We start from the raw sequence: 21,204 nt of genomic DNA, 5'->3' as shown, positions 1-21,204 counted from the left end.
TTTTCAAATCCTATTCTCACCAGTGACTGGTATATTTGAATGGATTTCTGAAAATGAATTAGGAAGATATCATGACTTCATGAATATATTTCTAATTTGAGTTTACTACTGTAGAGTTTTTACATACTTTATTGAACTGACATCTGTATTTCCTTTCTCGCTAGGAGAAAAGAAAAACCCTAGTTATCAATGACACCAACATAATTATTCATTTGCTTTATCCCTTAATATATAGACACAGGTTCTGAATTACAACGCCAATACCACCATCAATAATATCCTTACTAAAAATAACTTAATAATTTTTGCAGTTTTTAAAATATATAAAACATATCCCTTTGAGATGTATGTTAAGTTACTGTGTTTTAAAGTCACTTTAAGTAGTTCCTCTTGGAGTCTGTGCATCCAATTCAATACACAGCTTTCTTTCTTTTATTTTTCTTCTAATTTTTCAAAATTGCTTTTTTTCATTGTTGACAGTATTGCAGACATCTCCCCATTTTCCTGCCTTTGCCCCCCCCCCCCGAACCTGTCTCAGCCCCAAGCCTGCACCACATTATTGTCTGTGTCCATAGGCTATGTATATATGCATATACGTTCTTTGGATAATCTTTCCCATCCTCCTGCACCCTATTCCCCTCTGCCATTTGTCAGTCCATTTCATGTACTCATGCCTCTGGACCTATTTTGTTCATCAGTTTATTTTATTCATTAGATTACACATATAAGTGAGATCATGTGATACCTGTCTTTCTCTGGCTTATTTCGCTTAGCATAATATTTTCCAAGTCCATCAATATTGTCACAAATGGTAAGAGTTCCTTCTTTTATACAGCCACATAGTATTCCATTGTGTAAATGTACCACAGCATTTTTATCCACTTGTCAACTGATGGGCGCTTGGGCTGTTTCCAGACTTTAGCCACTGTAAATTGCGCTGCTATGAACATAGGGGTGCATACATTCTTTCTGGTTGGTGTTTCAGGAGTCTTAGGATATATTCCCAGACGTGGGATCACTGGGTCAAATGACACTTCTATTTTTAACTTTTACTGTTTTCCACAGTTGCTGTACCAGTCTGTATTCCCATTAGCAGTATACTAGGGTTCCCTTTTTAAAATGTTAATTTGTTTTCTAACACTTAAAAACATTTACAGGATTCCAAAATAAATCTTTAAAGGGAAGCTGTAGTCAGAGACATTTAGCTTTTAACCTGTAGTGTCCATCCTATTTTCTTCTCATCCTATAGGGGTAACCGTTGTTATTGTTTTCTATTCCTAGACTTCTCCTTATATTTTATGTTTTTTTCTCCACTTTAGTTTTATCACTTAAAAATATATCCTGAAATAATGCCATTGTAGTATTTATAGATAGTCACAATTCCTTTTTACAACATCATAACTCTCTGATGGATGTAGCATGGTTTTTCAAATAGTCTGGTATTGATGGATATTTAAATTGTTTCCAATCATTACAAACAATTGTCAGTGAGTAGGCTTATAAATATATCACTTTTGGTGCAATGTATCTTTAAGATGAATTCCAAAAAGCCAAAGTATAAATGAACATAGAATTGTCTTCAAATTGTTGGATTTCCCTTTATAAGAGTTGTACCATTTTGCATTTTTCCCAACTATGCATTAAAGTCCATTTCCACCACAGCCTTTTCAACGGAGAAGCTGGCATCAGACTTTTGGATTTTTTTGCCAACTTGGTAGATAAGGAATAGTATCTCAGTATATTTAATTTATATTATTCTTTTTATGAATGAGTTTTAACATCTATGTAAGAAACTTTTAAAATGTAGAAAACTTAAAATGAAAAATATTTTGTTATAAAAAATGTTTAAATATATATATATAATTTAGGTAAATTTTGGGAGTTTAATACAAGATTACTTTAGGATGAAGTTAGATTGTTAAAACAGTGATATATAGAGAGAAAAAGACACGATTCTGAAAATAAACTTCAGAAGTCAAGGATTTCAATTTTATTCAAATGTAACAGAAACCATGCAAATAATTCTTACATTGATAAGCAATAATTTACTGTAGTTAAGAAGTTTGTGATATTAATTTTTATGAAGTACTAACACTTTATAAAGTCCTAAATAGTTTTATAGAGAGGAAAGAAGAGAGAGAGAGACATCCATTTGTTGTTTTATTTATTTATGCATTCATTGGGTGATTCTTGTATTTGCCCTGACCAGGGATGGAATCTGCACCCTTGGCTTAGCAAGACGATGCTCTAGCCCAGTGGTAGGCAAACTGCGGCTCGCGAGCCACATGCGGCTCTTTGGCCCCTTGAGTGTGTCTCTTCCACAAAATACCGACTTCTGTGCATGGGCCACGAAGTTTCAATTGCCCTGTATGTGCGCACCCGCACGTGGTATTTTGCCTAGCCAACTGAGCTATCTGGCCAGGGTCTAAGAAGTTTGTGATGTAAACATTTATAAAATACTAAGGCTTTATAAAGTCCTAAGTCTTGAAAGAAAAGCATATGAATGATCTTGTCATTGCAGAGGATGTTTCTATAGAAGATTTAGATTTAATAAAACATAGGAGCCAAGTGTATCACACCTCATGTAGAGCCAAAATCAGTTTAAAGAAAAATGTCCTCCTCTCACAAAACCAAAGACGCTGAGTTCTGGTCCTTATTCTTGGACTACTTGAAATTTTCCTATGTTCCCTGATAGTATTTATAAATACATTTTAACTAGAGGCCTGATGCACAAAATTCATGCAAGAGTAGGCCTTCCTTCCCCTGGCTGCCAGCACCGGCTTCCTTCCGGCACCCGGGACCCGGGCTTCCCTTGCAGCCCCAGCTTCGTCCAGGAGGTCACCCAGTCTCATTAGCATATTACACTTTTATTATTATAGATACTTTATTTCGATTGAATAGAGAAGATCGTAAGGCTACTTTGTTAATCTGACACCTATACTTGATGTCCTGCTCATCAAGAATTATGTATTTTGGGAAGAAAAATATTACAGAAAGGATTATGGAATATGATTCCTGCCAATTAATTCTTAGTTATTTTCTTTCATTTCAGCGCCTTCCCTGATAGGTATGGTAAGGAAGGACTGGGCATCCCAAAATAGCATTGCCCTATCATGGCAAGCACCTGCTTTTCCCAATGGAGCCATACTGGACTACGAGATCAAGTACTATGAGAAAGTAGGTCTTATTTGGAGCTTCCTAAAAAGTTACATATACATATATGTGCATATATGTATATACTGAGCATGTTATTATACTATATTATCTCACTTTAAAAACTGTTCTTCTTTGGCCTAACCACATACCTACTATGCTTTTGAATACTCTCTAATTTACTATTGTGCATATAATTTCTTAATTAACTTATCTTGTTTTATGTCAGATTAAAGTAGAAGATAACAAGGTCTTTATCTTATTCTAGGGAGTTTTACCACAGAGAAAGAAGTAGTAATTCCTGCAACTTAACAGTTCTGTTGACATAACATTGTTTCTAAATTCACTTGGGAAGAAATAGTAAAATGGAATTATTATAACCTAAAACGAGTTTGTATAGGTCATATTACTTGCCAATGAATTTAAAGTTACAGCCTTAGCTCATTTGGCACAGTGGATAGAGCGTTGGCCTGTGGACTGAAGGGTTCTGGGTTCGATTCCGGTCAAGGGCACATACTTGGGTTGCAGGCTCCCCCTTTGCCTGGTCAGGGTGTGTGCAGGAGGCAACCAATTGATGTGTTTCTCTCTTATCGATATTTCCCTGTCTTTCCTTCTCTCTTTCACTCTCTCTAAAAAAAAAAAAAAAAAATCAATGAAAAAATATCCTCAAGTGAGGTCCAAAAAAAAAAGTTTCAGTACACTATAATTTTGGAAGGACTATTTAAGGGATGTATGGTAATAGCAGACTTTTACATTTTTTCTTTACATTCTCAGGTCAGCTGTTTTATTATATAAAAATCTAGCAAAATAAAACTGGTTAATAAATCTACTGGCGACCTTAATTTTCATATTATCATTTAAAATAGTTCTCAATTACTATATTTTCATGAATTATATACTTACCTTTATTTTTTTCACACTCTTTATGCTCCCCTCCCCAATTCCTCACCATTATGCTAGTGTTGCTATAAATATTACAGCAGACCACATGGTCAACTTCGATAGACTCATTGTGCTACTATGGAATATTGACACAGAGAACATTGATACAGGGAATATTGATACAGGGAACATTAAATTTAAAAATTAAATGTACTAATTGTATATCATAGTCAATGGTATACTACAATAAGCACGAACTTGTCACATTTCTCTAACTTACTAGAAGCAAAGAAACATCATTAACAAATTTAAGTCTCCTCTGAAGAAATACGAGGCAAGCAGAGAAACAAAAATCTGTTTCTATTCTGTTGCTTCTGAGCAAATGTGAGTTTGAGAAGAGGAGCGGTAACTCCGTAGCATGGCTGCATTTACTCTGACACTCCAGTAACACCAGCGTTAGGCAGTCAGTGAAAACTGTCACTATCATGAATTCACATGGATAATTCATAGTCTAAAAAAGAAGAAACTTACTGAGTTTAAATTGGGTTATAGATTCTGCACATTAGCCATGCCAACATGTGTTTAGATATCTTGTTGGACGATCCTTTCAAATGTTACAACCTGTAGCATGCTGTCAAAAGAATATACATATACTAGAGGCCCAGTGCACGAGATTCATGAACTTGAGGGGGGCCCTCAGCCCAGCCTGCGCCCTCTCACAGTCGGGGAGCCCTCAGGGATGTCCAACTGATGGCTTAGGCCCACTCCTCCTGGGGAGTGCAGTCGGACATCCTTAGTGCTGCCTCAGAGACAGGAGAGGCTCCTGCCACTGCCGCTGTGCTCACCAGCCATGAGCCTGGCTTCCGGCTCAGCGGCGCTCCCCCTGTGGGAGTGCACTGACCACCAGGGGGAAGCTCCTGCATTGAGCGTCTGCACCCTGGTGGTCAGTGTGCATCATAGCTACTGGTTGTTCCACTGTTCAGTCAATTTGCATATTACCCTTTTATTATATAGAATTATGTTATCTAATTCAATAGGTCTTCATGTATTCACAAATTCTGATTATTTAAAAATCAGTGCACACACACATATAAGGAACTTTCAGAATGAAAATATTTCTTCACATTTTATAAAAGTTATATTTCATACACAGCAAATCACTCTTATTTTATAGTCATTTCTACTTCATGTTTGAAGATGAAGATAACTTGCAATATTTGCAATTAAGGACAAATTATACATATTCCATAAAAAGGGAACCACATTCATCCAATCAAGATTTTAGAAATCAATAAGGTCTGAAAGGCAGTAATTGACATAATAGTTATGTTTTAATTATGGAATAAATAATATTTTGAAGGAGTTTATTTTGTAAGAAAGTGGCAATGATCTAATGCTAATGGATTGAACATGAAGTTGGAAGTTAAAGATTTTAAATTTATGACTCTTGTTATGTTTATGGCCAGGATAAAGTCAATTAATCTCCCTATGTCTCAGACTTTATATTTACAAAATGGAAATGAAGATATCAACCATTCTAGTAGGTTGTAAAATTGAATTATAAACAGACTTGAAGATGAAAAGCACACTAAATCAGTATTAAATACTATTTAAGTAAGCATTATGGAAATATTAGGATAAAATATAATATAAAATCAGAGCATAATAGTATGGGAATTGCGTACAAACTAACTAAACATATTATATTTTATATATAAATGCATACTGTAAAAGCAACCAATCAAAGATGTTAGAATATAAAACTTGCAGAGAGAGAGTACAAAATGATTGGCAGCATTGAAATTTTTTCCAACTATGACTTCAAATTCTAACTATACATTTTACATATCTGCATTTATAACATGATTTCTCCTTCCAAGAAAATATTTTTATTAAGCTTATAACTAGGGCAAATTACAATAGCACTCTTAGTTAAAAATAATTTCCTTCTTTATTAGGAACCTAAATATTGTTCAGTAAGAAAAACAGGAATCAAATAAGTATACCCTGTAGGGTGGGCCAAAAGTTGTGAAGAATGAAACACAGAGTTTATACTTGTATTATTATTTATTTGTGGTTGTATTTTCCATACAAACAACTATAAACCTACTTTTGCCACACCCTATACATGCAAATGATCCTACTTTGGGAACACAAATATTCCTCCATATGTGCATTTTTGTGTATGATTTTATGCGTATAGAGAATTCTAAAATGGAATAGGCTGTATGCCATATGTTCTTTCAGGTGTTGCTTATTGGGGTAGAGTGGGATACAGAATGAAGGTGAGGAAGGGAAGAGAGAGGGAGGGAGCAGTGTAGATGAATATGAATGGATGGGTGGATCCTAAAAAGCTCTCATAGTTGCCTTAGATTGAGTTACTCAAAAACAGACCGTGAGGCAGGAATTTGCGTACAAGTGATTAAGAAAACTCCCAGGAGAACTGGTAAGAAAATGGAGGAAGCAGGAGTATGAAGGGTGATGCCAATCAAACTCAGAGTGACGAAGGGGAGCTCTGGAATCTGTTTACATCTCAGAGTCCACACTACGGAAGCAAAGAAGCTGAGATTCCACACTCTGATTCCAGTCCATCATTGGCGACAGGCTTTAATGGAAATGTACTTGTGGGATGGAAAACAATATCGCAGGCACTGCCGGTTCTCTGTAGTGGCTCCAGTAGTTCAAATGTAGGTCTCCAAAGAAGGCGGCTGTTACAGCTTTTCAAAGCAAAACTCAGAACCTGGGCGATGGAAGCAGGAATAAGTAGAGGTGATTCATGGGGACCTGGTGCCCCACCAACGGTCAGTTAGGGTACCTCAAAGCTCAGAGAACTATGAGAGAATCTGAATTCTCAGCTCATTATAATATTCACATTCTACTCAGTTTTCTTTTCCTTTTTTAATATATTTTTATTGATGTCAGAGAGGCAGGGAGCGGGAGAGAGAGCTAGAAACATCAATGATGAGATAGATGCATTGATCTGCTGCCTCTGCATGCCCCTGTTGTGGATCAAGCTCACAACCCAGGCACGTGCCCTGACCAGAATTAAGCCATGACCTCCCGGTTTATAGTTTATGCTCAACCACTGAGCCACACCGGCCAGGCCTACTGAGTTTTCAATATTGGTGCCTTAGACTTTAATTTGTGTTATTTAAACCTTCCATTTCCTTTTACTCAAAGTTACACTATACTGCAAACCCATAAGTAACCCACAAATAAGCACTATTTACACCATTCTCTGAAGACTTCAGCTGTTTTCTTAAGTTCTCATTGTGTTAAGAACATTATTCTGTAAATCAGAAAGTAACTCACTTAGAATGTGAAGTGTCTCTAAATATCTGAGGTCAAACTACATACTGTTATTGCCAGTGAATTTTGCTCATAGAATATGTAATATTAGAAGGCACTGGCCTGGGTGTTCAAAAATTTGAGTTTTGCTCAAACTTTACCTTTCTTAGTCCTGTTTTCTTATCAATAAAATAAGGGTCCGGAAAGGTAAACTCTTACAGTTTTGTTTCCAAATGCTAATATGTTTGGTCTATACAGTAATATAGATAAGTTATCCTGTCTTTCAGATAACTGTATTTTTTCATTTATATCTACTGAAATTAAATACATAAACACATATTTTTAAAAATACTTTCCCACAGTGAACAGCGATCTTCACATTATAATTATATATAAAAGTTAAGACCCTGCTGTCACTATGGTGTGTGTGTGTGTGTGTGTGTGTATCTGTGTGTGTGTGTGTGTTAAGAAGGATATTGGTCATAACTAATTAGATATTCTCCATTCAGTTAATTATATCCCCCCAATTCTTAGATACTTTTTTCATACTGAAAAAGTATTTCAGCCCTTGCTGGTTTGGCTCAGTGGATAGAGCATCGGCCTGCGGACTGAAAGGTCCCAGGTTCAATTCAGGTTAAGGGCACATGCCCAGGTTGCAGGCTTGATCTCCAGTAGAGGGTGTGCAGGAGGCAGCCAATCAATGATTCTCTCTCATCGTTGATATTTCTATCTCTCCCTCTCTCTTCCTCCCTGAAATCAATAAAAATATTTTTTAAAGTATTTCATTTTTTAAAACTCAAATGAATATAGTTTGAATATGAAAAGGGACTAAAATAACAAAGAAAGCCAAGTATAAGTTACCCAAAAAATTATATTTAATATTTCCGTGCAAACTATGCTTGTCTCCAAAGCAGAGCCTACTTGTAATGAGTACTGTTTAAAAAACTGGGAGCAATTTAGGTGATACAAGCAAACTGCATTTAACACTTCAAGAAGCAGACAGTCTCCTTTTGGAGAATCACAAAATGGGGCAGGTGGCAGGATGCTTTTACAGGATCAACAATAAAGCAGAAGGATGAGAAAAACAGAAAACATCTGATTGGCTGGGGCCAAGGAGTCTGAGAAGGAGCAGGAAAGTATAGAGCCCAGAGTTGGCTTGGTGTTTGGGGACTGGCTGGCTGGATATACTGTGGCTCTGGTCAAGGGGAGTATTTACAGGGACATGAAAGTTATGTAAGTTTTGGTTTGCTGACATGGCACCCAGGTGGGAACCGCTCCATCTGGAGCTTAGAAAGTTATTTCAACAGAACGAAGACATCTGCTTTCAACTCTCAGTCTTCCCCTGCAAAGTGTTGCAAACCCTGTTTCAGTTACAAAATATCAAAAACCCCGCTGACTATAAAACATACCCTTCTCTTATCTATCTTTCCCCCTGCTCTTTACCCTTTTGTTCACATTCTTAACTTTTGCTCTTATTCCCTCTGTCCATGGCACTCTACCTCTTGCTTCTTTCTCCTTTTATTATATTTATCAAATTAGCCTTGATCAGAGTCATTTTTGTGTGTATCTGACTCCGTGAGCCCTGAAGAATGGGGAACACGTCTTGTTCTCTTTGTCACCCACGCTATCCAGTGCCTAACACAGCAAATTCTAGAGAAATCAGTGAAGTTCTCTGTTAAGAACTCATTCACAGGAAATTGAGAAAAGTCACCAGCCACTGTAAAGTTACCCCTAGAAGCTTAAAAAAGAAAGAGAGAGAGAGAAAGGAAGGAAAGAAGGAAAGAAGGAAGGAAGGGAGGAAGGGAGGAAGGGAGGAAGGGAGGAAGGAAGGAAGGAAGGAAGGAAGGAAGGAAGGAAGGAAGGAAGGAAGGAAGGAAGAAAGAAAGAAAGAAAGGAAGAAAGAAAAGCCTCCAGGACTTCCTATTTCTACCTGTTCATAAGAAAGACACTTTCCATCACCTGTTAATAATTAGAATGGAAGCTATGAGGACAGGGGTTCCTTTCGTCCATTCTCATATCCCCAGAGCTCAGAAAGACACATAGCCAATAATCCACAGGCAGTAAGTAGTTGGCCAGGTACTTTTAAAAGCGTTTTGCATTGATGAAATAATTTGATCCTAATAATCCTTTTCTACAGATGAGGAAACTAAGGAAGCTAAGTAACTTTGCCAAAATCACACAGCCAGTAAGTGCTTGTTAACACTGGCCTTAGTACTTACATCACAATCGGACTTCTCAGAAAAATCAGTGCTTTCTGCTGATGCAGGTGTTCCGGGTTCCCTGAGGCCAGACACTTCATTACTCTCTAATGCCCATTTCGCATCTGTAAAATGTCAGCAATAAAACATACCTATCTCACCAGGGTGTTGTTGCAGCTTCACTAATTACCAACTGGTAGCTCATTTTGAAACACGAACCCCCTATAACACTCCATTATTCTTATATCCAGTATTTAAAGACACTGTGACTGGTAAAGTCTTTTCCTTAAAGTTCTCTTGTTAATTTTCATCACTGTCAGCAGTTTTTAGATTTTTGTACAAGAAAACTCATCATGAGAAAGGAAGCATTCTTATATCCAAGGTGGTCAATAATTACCTATATAAAATACTGAATGATGTAACTGCTATTGTTTCACTTAGTCCACCAATTACAGTATAAGGTACCTATGAGTTTAAATAAAAATATATAGCCCTAACCGGTTTGGCTCAGTGGATAGAGCGTCGGGCTGTGGACTGAAGGGTCCCAGGTTCGATTCTGGTCAAGGGCATGTACCTTGGTTGCGGGCACATACCCAGTAGGGGGTGTGCAGGAGGCAGCTGATCGATGATTCTCTCTCATCGATGTTTCTAACTCTATCCCTCTCCCTTCTTCTCTGTAAAAAATCAATAAAAATATATTTTAAAAAATATATATATATAATTTCTTGTTATGAGAACAGTGTATTATTTAAAAAGATGAGATTTGTGGGAAGATTTTCATTATGAGAAATATTTTCATGATTCAGGGATGATTTTAAAAGTAGCCTTTTTAAAAAAATGTTTTTTATTGATTTCCAAGAGGAAGGGAGAGAGAGAGAGAGCTAGAAACATCAATGATGAGAGAGAATCATTGATCATCTGCCTCCTACACACCCCCTGCTGGGGATCGAGCCCAAAATATGGACATGTGCCCTGACCAGAATCGAACGGTGACCTCCTGGTTCATAGATCAATATTCAACCACTGAACCACACAGGCCAGGCTAAAGTAGCCTCTTTTAAGGGAAGGTTGAATTCATGGTGTTCCGCTATGAAAGTCACATACTTCTCAATGTCAGTGGAAGGAATTGTAGAGACAGGACAGGCAGTTAGGGAAAAGGAGGGTCCATGGGAGAGGGATGTATATGGATGGGCAGAGACAGCTTGGAGCTGCCAGAATGTTTATCTCACTTTCACAGAGGACAAAGGAATGTGACAAGATGAGGGGAAGAGAAGAGGGGGGCACTGGTGATCTTTGAACTTTGAAACTGATACCCTGCAGGAAAGTAGCCAATTAGGAGAGTACGGTGGTCATAAATTAAGGAAGAGTCCAATTAGAAAGAGTCATAAGGAGACAAAGAGCTCCCAGCATTTATAAATCCAGAGACAAAGAGATTCAGAGAATTAGGTTTTTCCCTGTTTAGAGAGAGAGCAGGTTTTTCCCCATTTGGGGAGTTTGTATACACTTGTAATAAAATTCCGAACTGTTGCTTAAAATCTTTTAGCCCTCAAATTTTATTGTTCAAACTTCATATGACAAGAACACACAAGGAGAGTCCACTCGCCCCAATTCCAAGTAACACAAATATTGCACAATAAGTCTCTTTCTTCCTTCACTCCTGGCTTATTCTACTTCCTTAAGTTTTTCCCCAGATAACAATCCAATGATACTACTAATTTTTCTAAAGTTATGTAATCCGTAAGTCTGCATCTTTACTTGATAAAAAATAATCAACTGAAGAAAAAAAAACATTTTTCTTATAAAATGGTTAATATGCAATCCTCATTTTCTTTTGTTGGACAGTTGTCCCTCAGTAGCCCAGGGTGATTGCTTTCAGGAACCCCATCAAATACTAGACCCCTCAGGTGCTGAAGTTCCTTATATAAAACTAGAGGCTAGTGCACGGATTCGTGCACCAGTGAGGTCCCTTGGCTTGGCCTGCACTCTCTCACAATCTGGGACCCCTCAGGGAATGTCAGACTGCCAGTTTCAGCCTGATCCCTGCTGGTCAGGCCAAGGGACCTCACCAGTGCATGAATCCATGCACCAGGCCTCTAGTATGCATATAAGATCTTTGGTTAATCTCTTCCCACCTTCCCTCTGAGATTCATCAGTTTGTTCCATGTTTCCATGCCTGTGTATTGAGCATTTGCCTCCTGGTAGTCAGTGCGCATCATAGATACCAGTCGAACTGTCACTTAGGCATATATATATATATATATGTATATATATATATATATATATATATATATATATATATATTAGAGGCCTGGGCGGGGAGAGGGTTTCCCTCAGTCTGGCCTGCCCCCTCTACAATCTGGGAATCTCAGGGGGCAGTCAGACATCACTCTCGCAATTCAGGACTGCTGGCTCCTAACTGTTCACCTGCCTGCCTGCCTGCCTAATTACCCCTAACCACTCTGCCTGCCTGCCTGATTGCCCCTAACTGCCCTCCCCTGTCAGCCTGATCACCGTTAACTGCCTCTGCCTCGGCTTCGCCCCCATGGCTTTTCCCGGAAGGACGTCGGAAGGATGTCCGGAAGATGCTTGGTCTAATTAGCATATTACCCTTTTATTAGTATAGATGGTGTGGTATTTGCATATAACCTATGCACAATTTCCCTTATACTTTAAATTACCTCTAGATTACTTATAATACCTAATACAAAGTAAATGCTATATAAATAGTTGTTAGACTGTATTGTTCATGGAATAATGACAAGAAAAAAATTCTGTACATGTTCAGTTCAGACACAACATTCATAGGCCTAAGGACATAGTACATACTAGCAACAATGTAATTTTTTATCAAATACTTTTGATCTATGGTTGGTTGAATCTGAAGATGCGGAACCCACAGATACAGAGGGTCGACTGTATTTCCTTCACTAAGGTGTTGGCCCAAGGGAAGAAGAAAATTTTCTCCACACTTCCAGGATTGCTACTCTTACTTCCATCTATTATTTAGGAATAATATCTCCCTCATTCATTCTCTGCATCCTCCTTCCCAGATTACTATCTAACTAACTTGTACCTGTTGTAACCTAAATTTAAACCTGCATGCAAACCTGAATGTGCTTATTATACTGGAGCTAAGGAAGGTGTGATTGAGGAAAGGGTGTATGAGCACCTGGATCACGTGAAGGTCTTGTTGAAACGCCGATATGGTTCATTTGATTGGGTGCAGGTTAAGGGGGGCTGAGCTGGGATTTACATTGGAAACAAGCACCCAGGGAATGCACTCCAAAGACCACACTTGGACTTGCAAATCTCTGGAAACCCAGCTTCTTCATTACATCACTTTATCAAGTGTGAACAGGGGAAAAGAATCACAACCTTCTAAACATACTCATGAACTTAAATATTGCACCGTCTTTATAACTAGCATCTGTAGCTGTAACTTCATTTGTGTGTTATTAGAAACTAATATATTAATCTGAATCAAAATGTAGTCAATCAAAGAACAAGTCAGTTTCAGATACAATTGAGTATTTCTAATGGAATCAGCAAATTCCTGAGCTGGTCGTGTTTTCTGTTGTTCTTTAATTTTCATAACTCCTATTTGTTGCAATGTTCAACCCAGAGAAATTGGATATGAGCATTTGGTACTCATTAAAACAACATTACCTGCTAGATGATGGACAGCAAAGGAATTTACCGATACACACTCTCATTATGGGGATTTCATAGCCGATTTCCATGTTGTGCAGCAAACACCACTGTGTGGAAACCTGTCTGGTTTGTGCACCCAGGGAGTCCTCACGGTGCCTGGAGCAGAGGTTCTCGTGGTCGCAAGCCTGGGGCTGGTGCCAGTACTGCATCAACAGCAGCATCTGTGTGGACTGAATGTATCAAAATAGAAAGAAATTAAAAAGGTATTTACTTCACTGAATCAAGCATAGAGTCTGCATGAATATTGCAAATACCAAGTAACTACTGTGTGTGTCCTATTTCGAAAGAGCTATACTCTTTTGTTTGATTTTTAAAATGATTTTTTGAAATTATAGAAGCTGGATTTAGTATGTCAAAGATTTGCTACCTCTAAAAAAGGAAAATACAAAGTTGGTAGAACTAAGTACTCTATACTTCATTCAAAACTTTAGAAAATACCTAAATTTATAAAATAAAATGACGGTTATAAACATAATGAGTACCAAAAGTTCATGTTCAGGTTTTCCAGAACAGTAAAACAATACCTCTACCCCATGCTCCAATGGCCTGGGATTCTTTTGGCTGTATGCAGCCACCAGAAGTGCAATTTTAGCCCTGATGTTCTTGTGTAATACTAGTTAAGGCTGCAGACTAATTATACTTCTGCCAGATATATTTTAATTAGCTATAAATTCTACATTTTAATTCAATTTCACATCCTAAGGTCATAATCAGTTGCTTTCATATTCCTGGTCATACTTTTTTTAAAGTGTCTCCTCATCACTTCCCTGAATTCCATGTTTTTGTCTCTTTTTGGCTGCAGTTAGAATAAACTAAGTTGTTTTCCAATCCTAAACTTACATGATTGCAGAAACTTAATATTTTCATTATATCTTGCCTTGCTATGCAAAATGATAAGAAACAATCAAGTAAGATTAATGAAGGAATGGTAAATTTGATGTTCCCAATGAAAATATGAAATAGAAAAAAATACAGAAAATACATAAAAACCTAGGGGTAAAAGAGTAATTTAATTTCTTCAACAATCTGGAAATCTGCTCTACAACCAAGTTTTACATTTCTAAGAAAAGTAAAAACATAAGGCTATTTAAAATGTTTAAGTACTCACATCAATTTTCACTTCCTCTTAAAAATTATTATTTGGAGGTAGGAAATAGTACAGTATAACATATGGCTTAGAGTAGAGGTTATACCAGAGGTCCTCAAACTTTTTAAACAGGGGGCCAGTTCACTGCCCCTCAGACATTCCACACATGCGCACTGCGGGCCCGGGACGAGTCGGCTGCTAAGCAGGACAGGCAGCGGCGGCAAAAACATCCGGCGGGCCAGATAAATGTTTTCGGCGGGCCGCATGTGGCCCACGGGCCATAGTTTGAGGACCCCTGTTATAGACTCTGCAACATCAAATTATCAGGGGATCACAATGCTCTTTTAAGTAGATGGAGGTGATGGGAAGGAGTGCTAGCCAGTATTCTAGGTAAAGTATTTGGAATAATGCCCACCAAGAATCAATGTAGTTGGGGAGTATGCAAAATTAGTATTTTTCTATTATATTTCCATACCTTCAGAAATTTTTTTCTGGAGAGTAACAAGGACATAAATTCAAATTTCCTCTAAATTTCGGATCTCATTTGGTGAAAATCAGAGAAACAAAAATCCCACTGAGAGGCATCAATTATTCAAATGTAACATTTCCATGAATCCACACTGCATTCAGTGAGCCTTCAAAGAACAATTCTTCCATTAATGGAAAATGTGAGTATAATGTTGCTACTTTTATATACAAGTCAGACATCTAACTTTCTATCTTTAAATGATGAAAGAGTAAATACTACTATGTAATGCCTGTAGGTAAATCTTGCCATATTTTCTTATATAAATTTCAAGCTAAAAACTGCAACTAGATTAGGTTTTCTAACCCTGAGCAAGTTTTCCCTTGATCACTGGCCTTATTAAAGTGTTGACTGAGTCATACTCCCCAGGGAGAGATGTAAGATTTGCTCATTTCAAATGCAGTTAAAAACATAACCACATGTTTGCCTATTTTAAACAATTACAATTTAGGACTAGAACTACAAACATAATAAGCAATTCGCATATTTATTTTTTCACTTATGATAGTCTACTGTTACCCGCTTTCATCTGGCACTTAATAAGAAAGCCTATGAGTTGAATGAAGATGCATGTATTTCTTCTGAGGATTTTTAAGCCTGCCATTGTATGAAAAATCATGCCAAGTTATCTTGAGAAATTTCCAATTAAAGGTGAGGTGGCTGTTTGTGGAATGCATGGTTTGGCTCCATTTTCTTTCACGGATTTATTAGGAAATGCTAATAAAGGAAATGTGGACCATGTATAAAGTATGGCAGAATAGCAACTTTACTTGGTAGTCAATTGGTAATTTGATGGGGTTTCCTTTTGGGAAATAGTTCACCACAATAAATACTTTTGTGAAAGGTGTGTATGTGTTTCTAAGCTGTTTTTATTAGGCTCGGATTGTAATTAGGCTCTGTAGATTTCAAAATTTAAAAAAGAAAATGCTATCTTTAAATAAAAATTTCTCTTAAAAAAAAAAAATATGAGAGCCATTCTGTGCCTCTAGTGCAGCCGTGGGCAAACTACAGCCCGCGGTCCTGATCCGGCCCGTTTGAAATGAATAAAACAAACAAAAAAAAAGACCATACCCTTTTATGTAATGATGTTTACTTTAAATTTATATTAGTTCACACAAACACTTCATCCATGCTTTTGTTCCGGCCCTCCGGTCCAGTTTAAGAACCCATTGTGGCCCTCGAGTCAAAAAGTTTACCCACCCCTGCCTGGCTCAATTTGCAGATTTCTGTTACAAGTAGAGGGCAAGTCTAACATTCAAGATGTGTAATTTATCCAGAGTGAGGAAATCTTCCTTTTTAGAGCAACAGAACCCTTCCTCACGGCAAGGCCAAGGATTTGACTTTGTTAAAATAAAAAAAAAATAAAAAAAAGAACAAGTAAAAATGAGATGGAAGCTAAAATGTTAGCACATTTCTAATTCATGGCACTACTTTTGCACCTTTAAATGAAGGTAGAGAAGAAAATCTTGGTGTTGACACCTAAATTTTATTATGAAAAAAATACTAACATTTACATAGTACGTTTTACCTGTATTGACTCATTTTAAGGCAAGTTAATTAGCTACTGGCTGATTGAAAGACACCTACCTACTTCATGATTACCAATTTTAACTTCCAACTGGCAGCTTAAAAAGAAACTAATAAAAATATACTTGGATATTGATGAACCATTCAAAGTAGCTAGACTATTCTTATTTCATTTTTTTCTGTTTCTTATTTAATTTTTGGCTGCTCATTAGTCAGTTCATTATTTTACACATTAAAAAAACAGTACTATAATTAAAATCATAAAGCAATTAAACTAAAACTGATAGTTCTACTGTCATCTCTTTCTCTAACTAGTTGTAGACCACAGACAAGCCTTTAAACTTCTTCTATTTCCATCAACCAAATTGAAAATGACCATATTATATCATTTTTAAACTTTTCAGCTCCTTGAGAATCAAGGACCTAATACTCCACCTAGTCATTGTGGATTCTGGTAGACCTGGGTTAGATTTCAGGCTTTAATGTTACTCAGATCCATGATCGTAAACAACTAGTTTTATTCTTATTTTCCTCATCTGTTAGGAGAGAAATGATAACAACTGTAAAAGCTGTTATGATGAATAGATTAAATGAGACTTTTAAATGTAAATCACTTAATTGACTTCGTGGAAAGAATAGGCATTCAATTCATGTAACCTACTAAAATCAATATTACTTTTAATATTGGTATAGTTTTGGTTTTAATATGGCTCCACTCCCCACAGTGCAGGTCCCTTAAAGTTTTGTTACCTGTACAGAATGGTATTTTACCCAAACTGCAAGTATGAACACCAAAAGGATTATTCTGTTTTATAGAAGATATGCTAGTAAGTCAAACAGGTGTGAAGATAGTAATTAATATGTAAACTACAGAGCAAAACCAGTTCTTACATTTCAAAACAACCATCCACATAAATATTAACCAATTGATACCATCCCATAATATTATTTTTTTGTCACTGAAGAAGTTTTAATATAAATATGTGATAATATTCTAATTGGAAATCACAATTTGTTTCTTAAAATATGAATTCATAGTTTATAAACTGTAAAACATTTGACATCAAATAAGAGACATATTATATACTAGAGGCCCAGTGCACAAAAATTTGTGCACTCGGGGGTAGGCGGTCCCTCAGCTGGGCCAGTGCCTTCTCACAGTCTGGGACCCCTCGGGGAATGACCACCTGCTGGCTGAGGGTTGCTCGCAGGGGATTGGGCCTAAGCTGGCAATAAGACATCCCTCTGGCAGCCCGGCAGCCCTCGGGGGATGTCCACTTGCCAGCGGGGAGCAGGTCTAAGCTGCAGTAGGTTATCCTTAGCACTACTGAGGAGGCAGGAGAGGCTCCCACCACCACCGCTGTACTGGCAGCCATCAGCGTGGCTTGTGGCTGAGCAGAGCTCCCACTGTGGGAGCGCACTGACCACCAGAGGGCAGCTCCTGCATTGAGCGCCTGCCTCCTGGTGGTCAGTGTGTGTCATAGTGACAAGTCATTCCCAGCCCTTCTGCTGTTAGGGTCAGTTTGCATATGACCCTTTTATTATATAAGATAGAGGCCTGGTGCATGGGTGGGGGCCGCCTGGTTTGCCCTGAAGGGTGTCCCGGATCAGGATGGGGGTCCTCACTGGGGTGCCTGGCCAGCCTGGGTGAGGGGCTGATGGGTGTTTGCAGGCTAGTCAAGCCACCCCCCAGTGGGGACCCTCACCCCATGGAGGTTTGGCCAGTCTGGGTGCGGGGCTGATGGCTGTTTTTAGGCTGGAAACACCCCCTTAAGGTTGGGGGCTCCCCACTGGGGTGCCTGGCCAGTCTGGGTGAGAAGCTGAGGGCAGTTTTTAGGCTGGCCAAGCGCCCCCGGCGACGGAAGCTCCCAGCCTCTCCTTTTTTTCTTTTTTTGCTTTTCTGGGATTTATTTACCTTCTAGAATTGAAACTTTGTAGCCTTTAGAGGAGCTCAGAGCTGGCCAGGGCGAGCAGGAGGAAAAGCCTCCTGCTTGCTCCAGTTCTGTGGCCCCGGCTGGCTGAAAGCAGGTATCTGGGGTTTATTTATCTTCTATAACTGAAACTTTGTTGCTTTAAGTGGAGCTCAGAGCCAGCCGCGGCAGGAGGGAAGTTGGCTTCCTCCATCATTGAGGCAACCAAGCCTCCTGCTTGCTCCAGCTCCGTGGCTGCCGGCTGCCATCTTGGTTGGGTTAATTTGCATATAGTCGCTCTGATTGGCTGGTGGGCGTGGCTTAAGGTATAGCAAAGTTACGGTCAATTTGCATGTTTGTCTTTTATTAGTGTAGATAAATGTTCAATAATATTATCACAAACATGAAAAAATTATTTCATTATTATAGACTCTAATTATATATTAGATATGTTGATGATAACACAGGCGATATTTTCTTTAATATAAGGTTCTCACTCCTCTATTTAGGACAATTTTTCTATATATGAAAACAGTTCATGAAGCATGATGTTCTACTTATTTTGGCAGATTTTATTATTGTATTAGTTGGAGTAAATTACTCTAATGTGCCCACCTTTTCCTGTCTTCCTTTATAGTTTATGTTTCCTCTTTGACTTTCTTCATACTCTTAAAAGCCAAAGTAGATTATGCAGAGGATCTACAGCAACCAAACATTCCCTTTCCCTCATTTACTTTTGCAAGAATGGTCTGCTCTAACTATTAATCAGTCATAAAATAGAGGTCTATGAAAAATAGCAATACTGTGGTATTTTGTAATTAAAGTATTCATTTACAGTACATTGTAATTAAAGTATTCATTTACAAAGAGATTCCCAAACTGAACGCATGAGAACCATTATAGAATTCTAGAATTTATTAATACAAGTGGTCATTAGAGCAATTTAATCTAACTCTGTGGTATATATTTGGAAGCTAGACACAGAATCTTTATGGCTTATGTGATATTGGCCAAGACCACAATATAGGTGTCCTAAATGCAAGGCCAGTTCTCTTCTGATATTCTATATTGCCTCTTCTTAGAAAGCACCACCATTTATATTTAATAGGCTATCTTTTCAGGAAAAGATACTGATCTACAGAGTCACTGTATTAGTTTTTCATTGCTATAAAATGAGTTACCCAAAATTTAACAGCTTGAAAAATGAATATGAATTACCTCACAAAGGATCTGAGAATCAGGAATCCATGGGTGGCTCAGCTGTGTGGTTTTGGCTCAAGGCCAACCCTGGGGTTGCAGTCACACTGTTGTGGGCTGCAGGCAGCTAAAAGTACAACTGATGCTGGGGAATCTTATTTCAAGCTCACTCACGGGACTTTTGGCAGGAAGCTTCCGCTAGTCATCACTGGGCCTGATCACATCTGAGAGTGCACATTTAAGACCAAAAAGGCAGTGTCTGTTATAATCTAACTACAGGCCCCGTGCACGTGTACCAGTGGGGTCCCTCGGCCTGGCCTGCAGGGATAGTGCCAAAACCAGCTCTCCAATATCCCCTAAGGGGTCCCAGATTGGGAGAGGGCAGTTCTCAGGTGACACACCCTGGAATCGGGCTCCTTCCTCTCTGGGTCAGGGGTGCGAATGAAGTAGATTTGGGGCAACAGTGCCCCAGCAGCAACCTAACCCATGGCCGATTCTGTGAGGAACTGGGCTCCCTCTTCTACTGATCAAAGCTTCTGCCCCCTGGTGGTTATTGCGCGTCATAGCTACTAGGTGAACAGTTGAGCAGTCAGATGGTCACTTAGGCCTTTTATATATATAGATCTTGGAAGTTGTTATCACCTCTGTCCTATCCTATTGGTCACACAGACCAACCCCAGTGTATTATGGGAGGGAATTATGTAACAGTGTAATTACTAGAAGGGGTGGGGATCATTAGGGGCAATCTTGGAAGGTGGCCGCAATGTCACAGTTTTTTCGAAGAATCTGTGGTACATCAATTTGACTTCAAATGAAAAACTATCCGTGAAGAAATGCTGTATACCTATTCTGAAAGGTATATAGCAGTTCCTGTTTTGGTAAAAATACTCTAGATGGTTCAGTGACATGGCCAATTCGTGTTTTAGAATTTCTCTGGAAGGTGAACTATGTTGCCCAAAGTTTAACATATTAACCTTAACTTTATACACATAAAATATCTCTTCTTTTCAAATAAGCATGCCCTATTATTTAAATAGCCCATGTAGTTATTTTTATGTCTCTAAAATAAAGCAAGTTTTAAAACCTCACTGCATTTTCAAGTAAGCAATTCCTTGCACACTTTTTGTTATGAGTGTCAAACAGAAAAACTTACACTTTTGGCCTTATATTCAGCTATAAGCAAGGATGCATGTAGCTCTGACTCTTGCAAGACCTCAAAAAATTCTGACAGTTAGAGTAGACCAGATCCCATGAGAGCACAACTGCTTGGCTTCACAAAAGATTAAAGCTACCTTTGGAGACAACAGAAATCTTTTCTTCCTATATAAGCACTCCTAGATAGTAAAGACATACAAGAAAGTAGTTAATAGTTAATAGTGTGTAAATAAGTAAGGTCATTAAAAATAAAATACTTAAACTTTTTTCCAAATCAACATTAGTTCAAGTATCAAAAACAAGCTCTGCTGTACCACATAGTTTTATAAGAAGTCACTGGAAGATTAATAGATCAACTCATAGTGTGGAAAACTTCACCAAAAAAGTTGCACGAATGTGTGTGTGTGTGTTTGTGTGTGTGTGTGTGTGTAAAATTAACTCAAGAGAGACCATTTCCCAAGAAATTTGTATTCCTAAAATATTCAAATAAATATCTTAATAAAGGCACAGTAAAAAAGCAGGCATTTTCCTGCTCCAACCAATCCTCCGCATTCTGCTATTTGGTTCATC

General features: G+C 38.1%; 1 protein-coding gene across 3 annotated transcripts in view; it reads left to right on the top strand.

Annotated features, from left to right (window-relative positions):
• Positions 1-21,204, top strand: part of EPHA6 (EPH receptor A6) — a 934,835-nt gene that overhangs the window by 557,373 nt on the left and 356,258 nt on the right. For 2 of the 3 annotated variants that reach the window (XM_081086735.1, XM_081086736.1), the window contains exon 6: positions 3,053-3,177. The exons of the other annotated variant lie outside the window; for it this stretch is intronic. In XM_081086735.1, coding sequence (XP_080942861.1) covers positions 3,053-3,177 — 125 coding nt within the window. The remainder of the gene's footprint in view (positions 1-3,052; positions 3,178-21,204) is intronic. 3 annotated transcript variants of the gene reach the window in all.

Source organism: Myotis nattereri (assembly GCF_964212035.1).
Source record: "Myotis nattereri genome assembly, chromosome: 3".
Lineage (NCBI taxonomy): Eukaryota > Metazoa > Chordata > Mammalia > Chiroptera > Vespertilionidae > Myotis > Myotis nattereri.
Note: the sequence above shows the minus strand (reverse complement) of the source record. Positions and strands in the feature narration are given on the sequence as shown.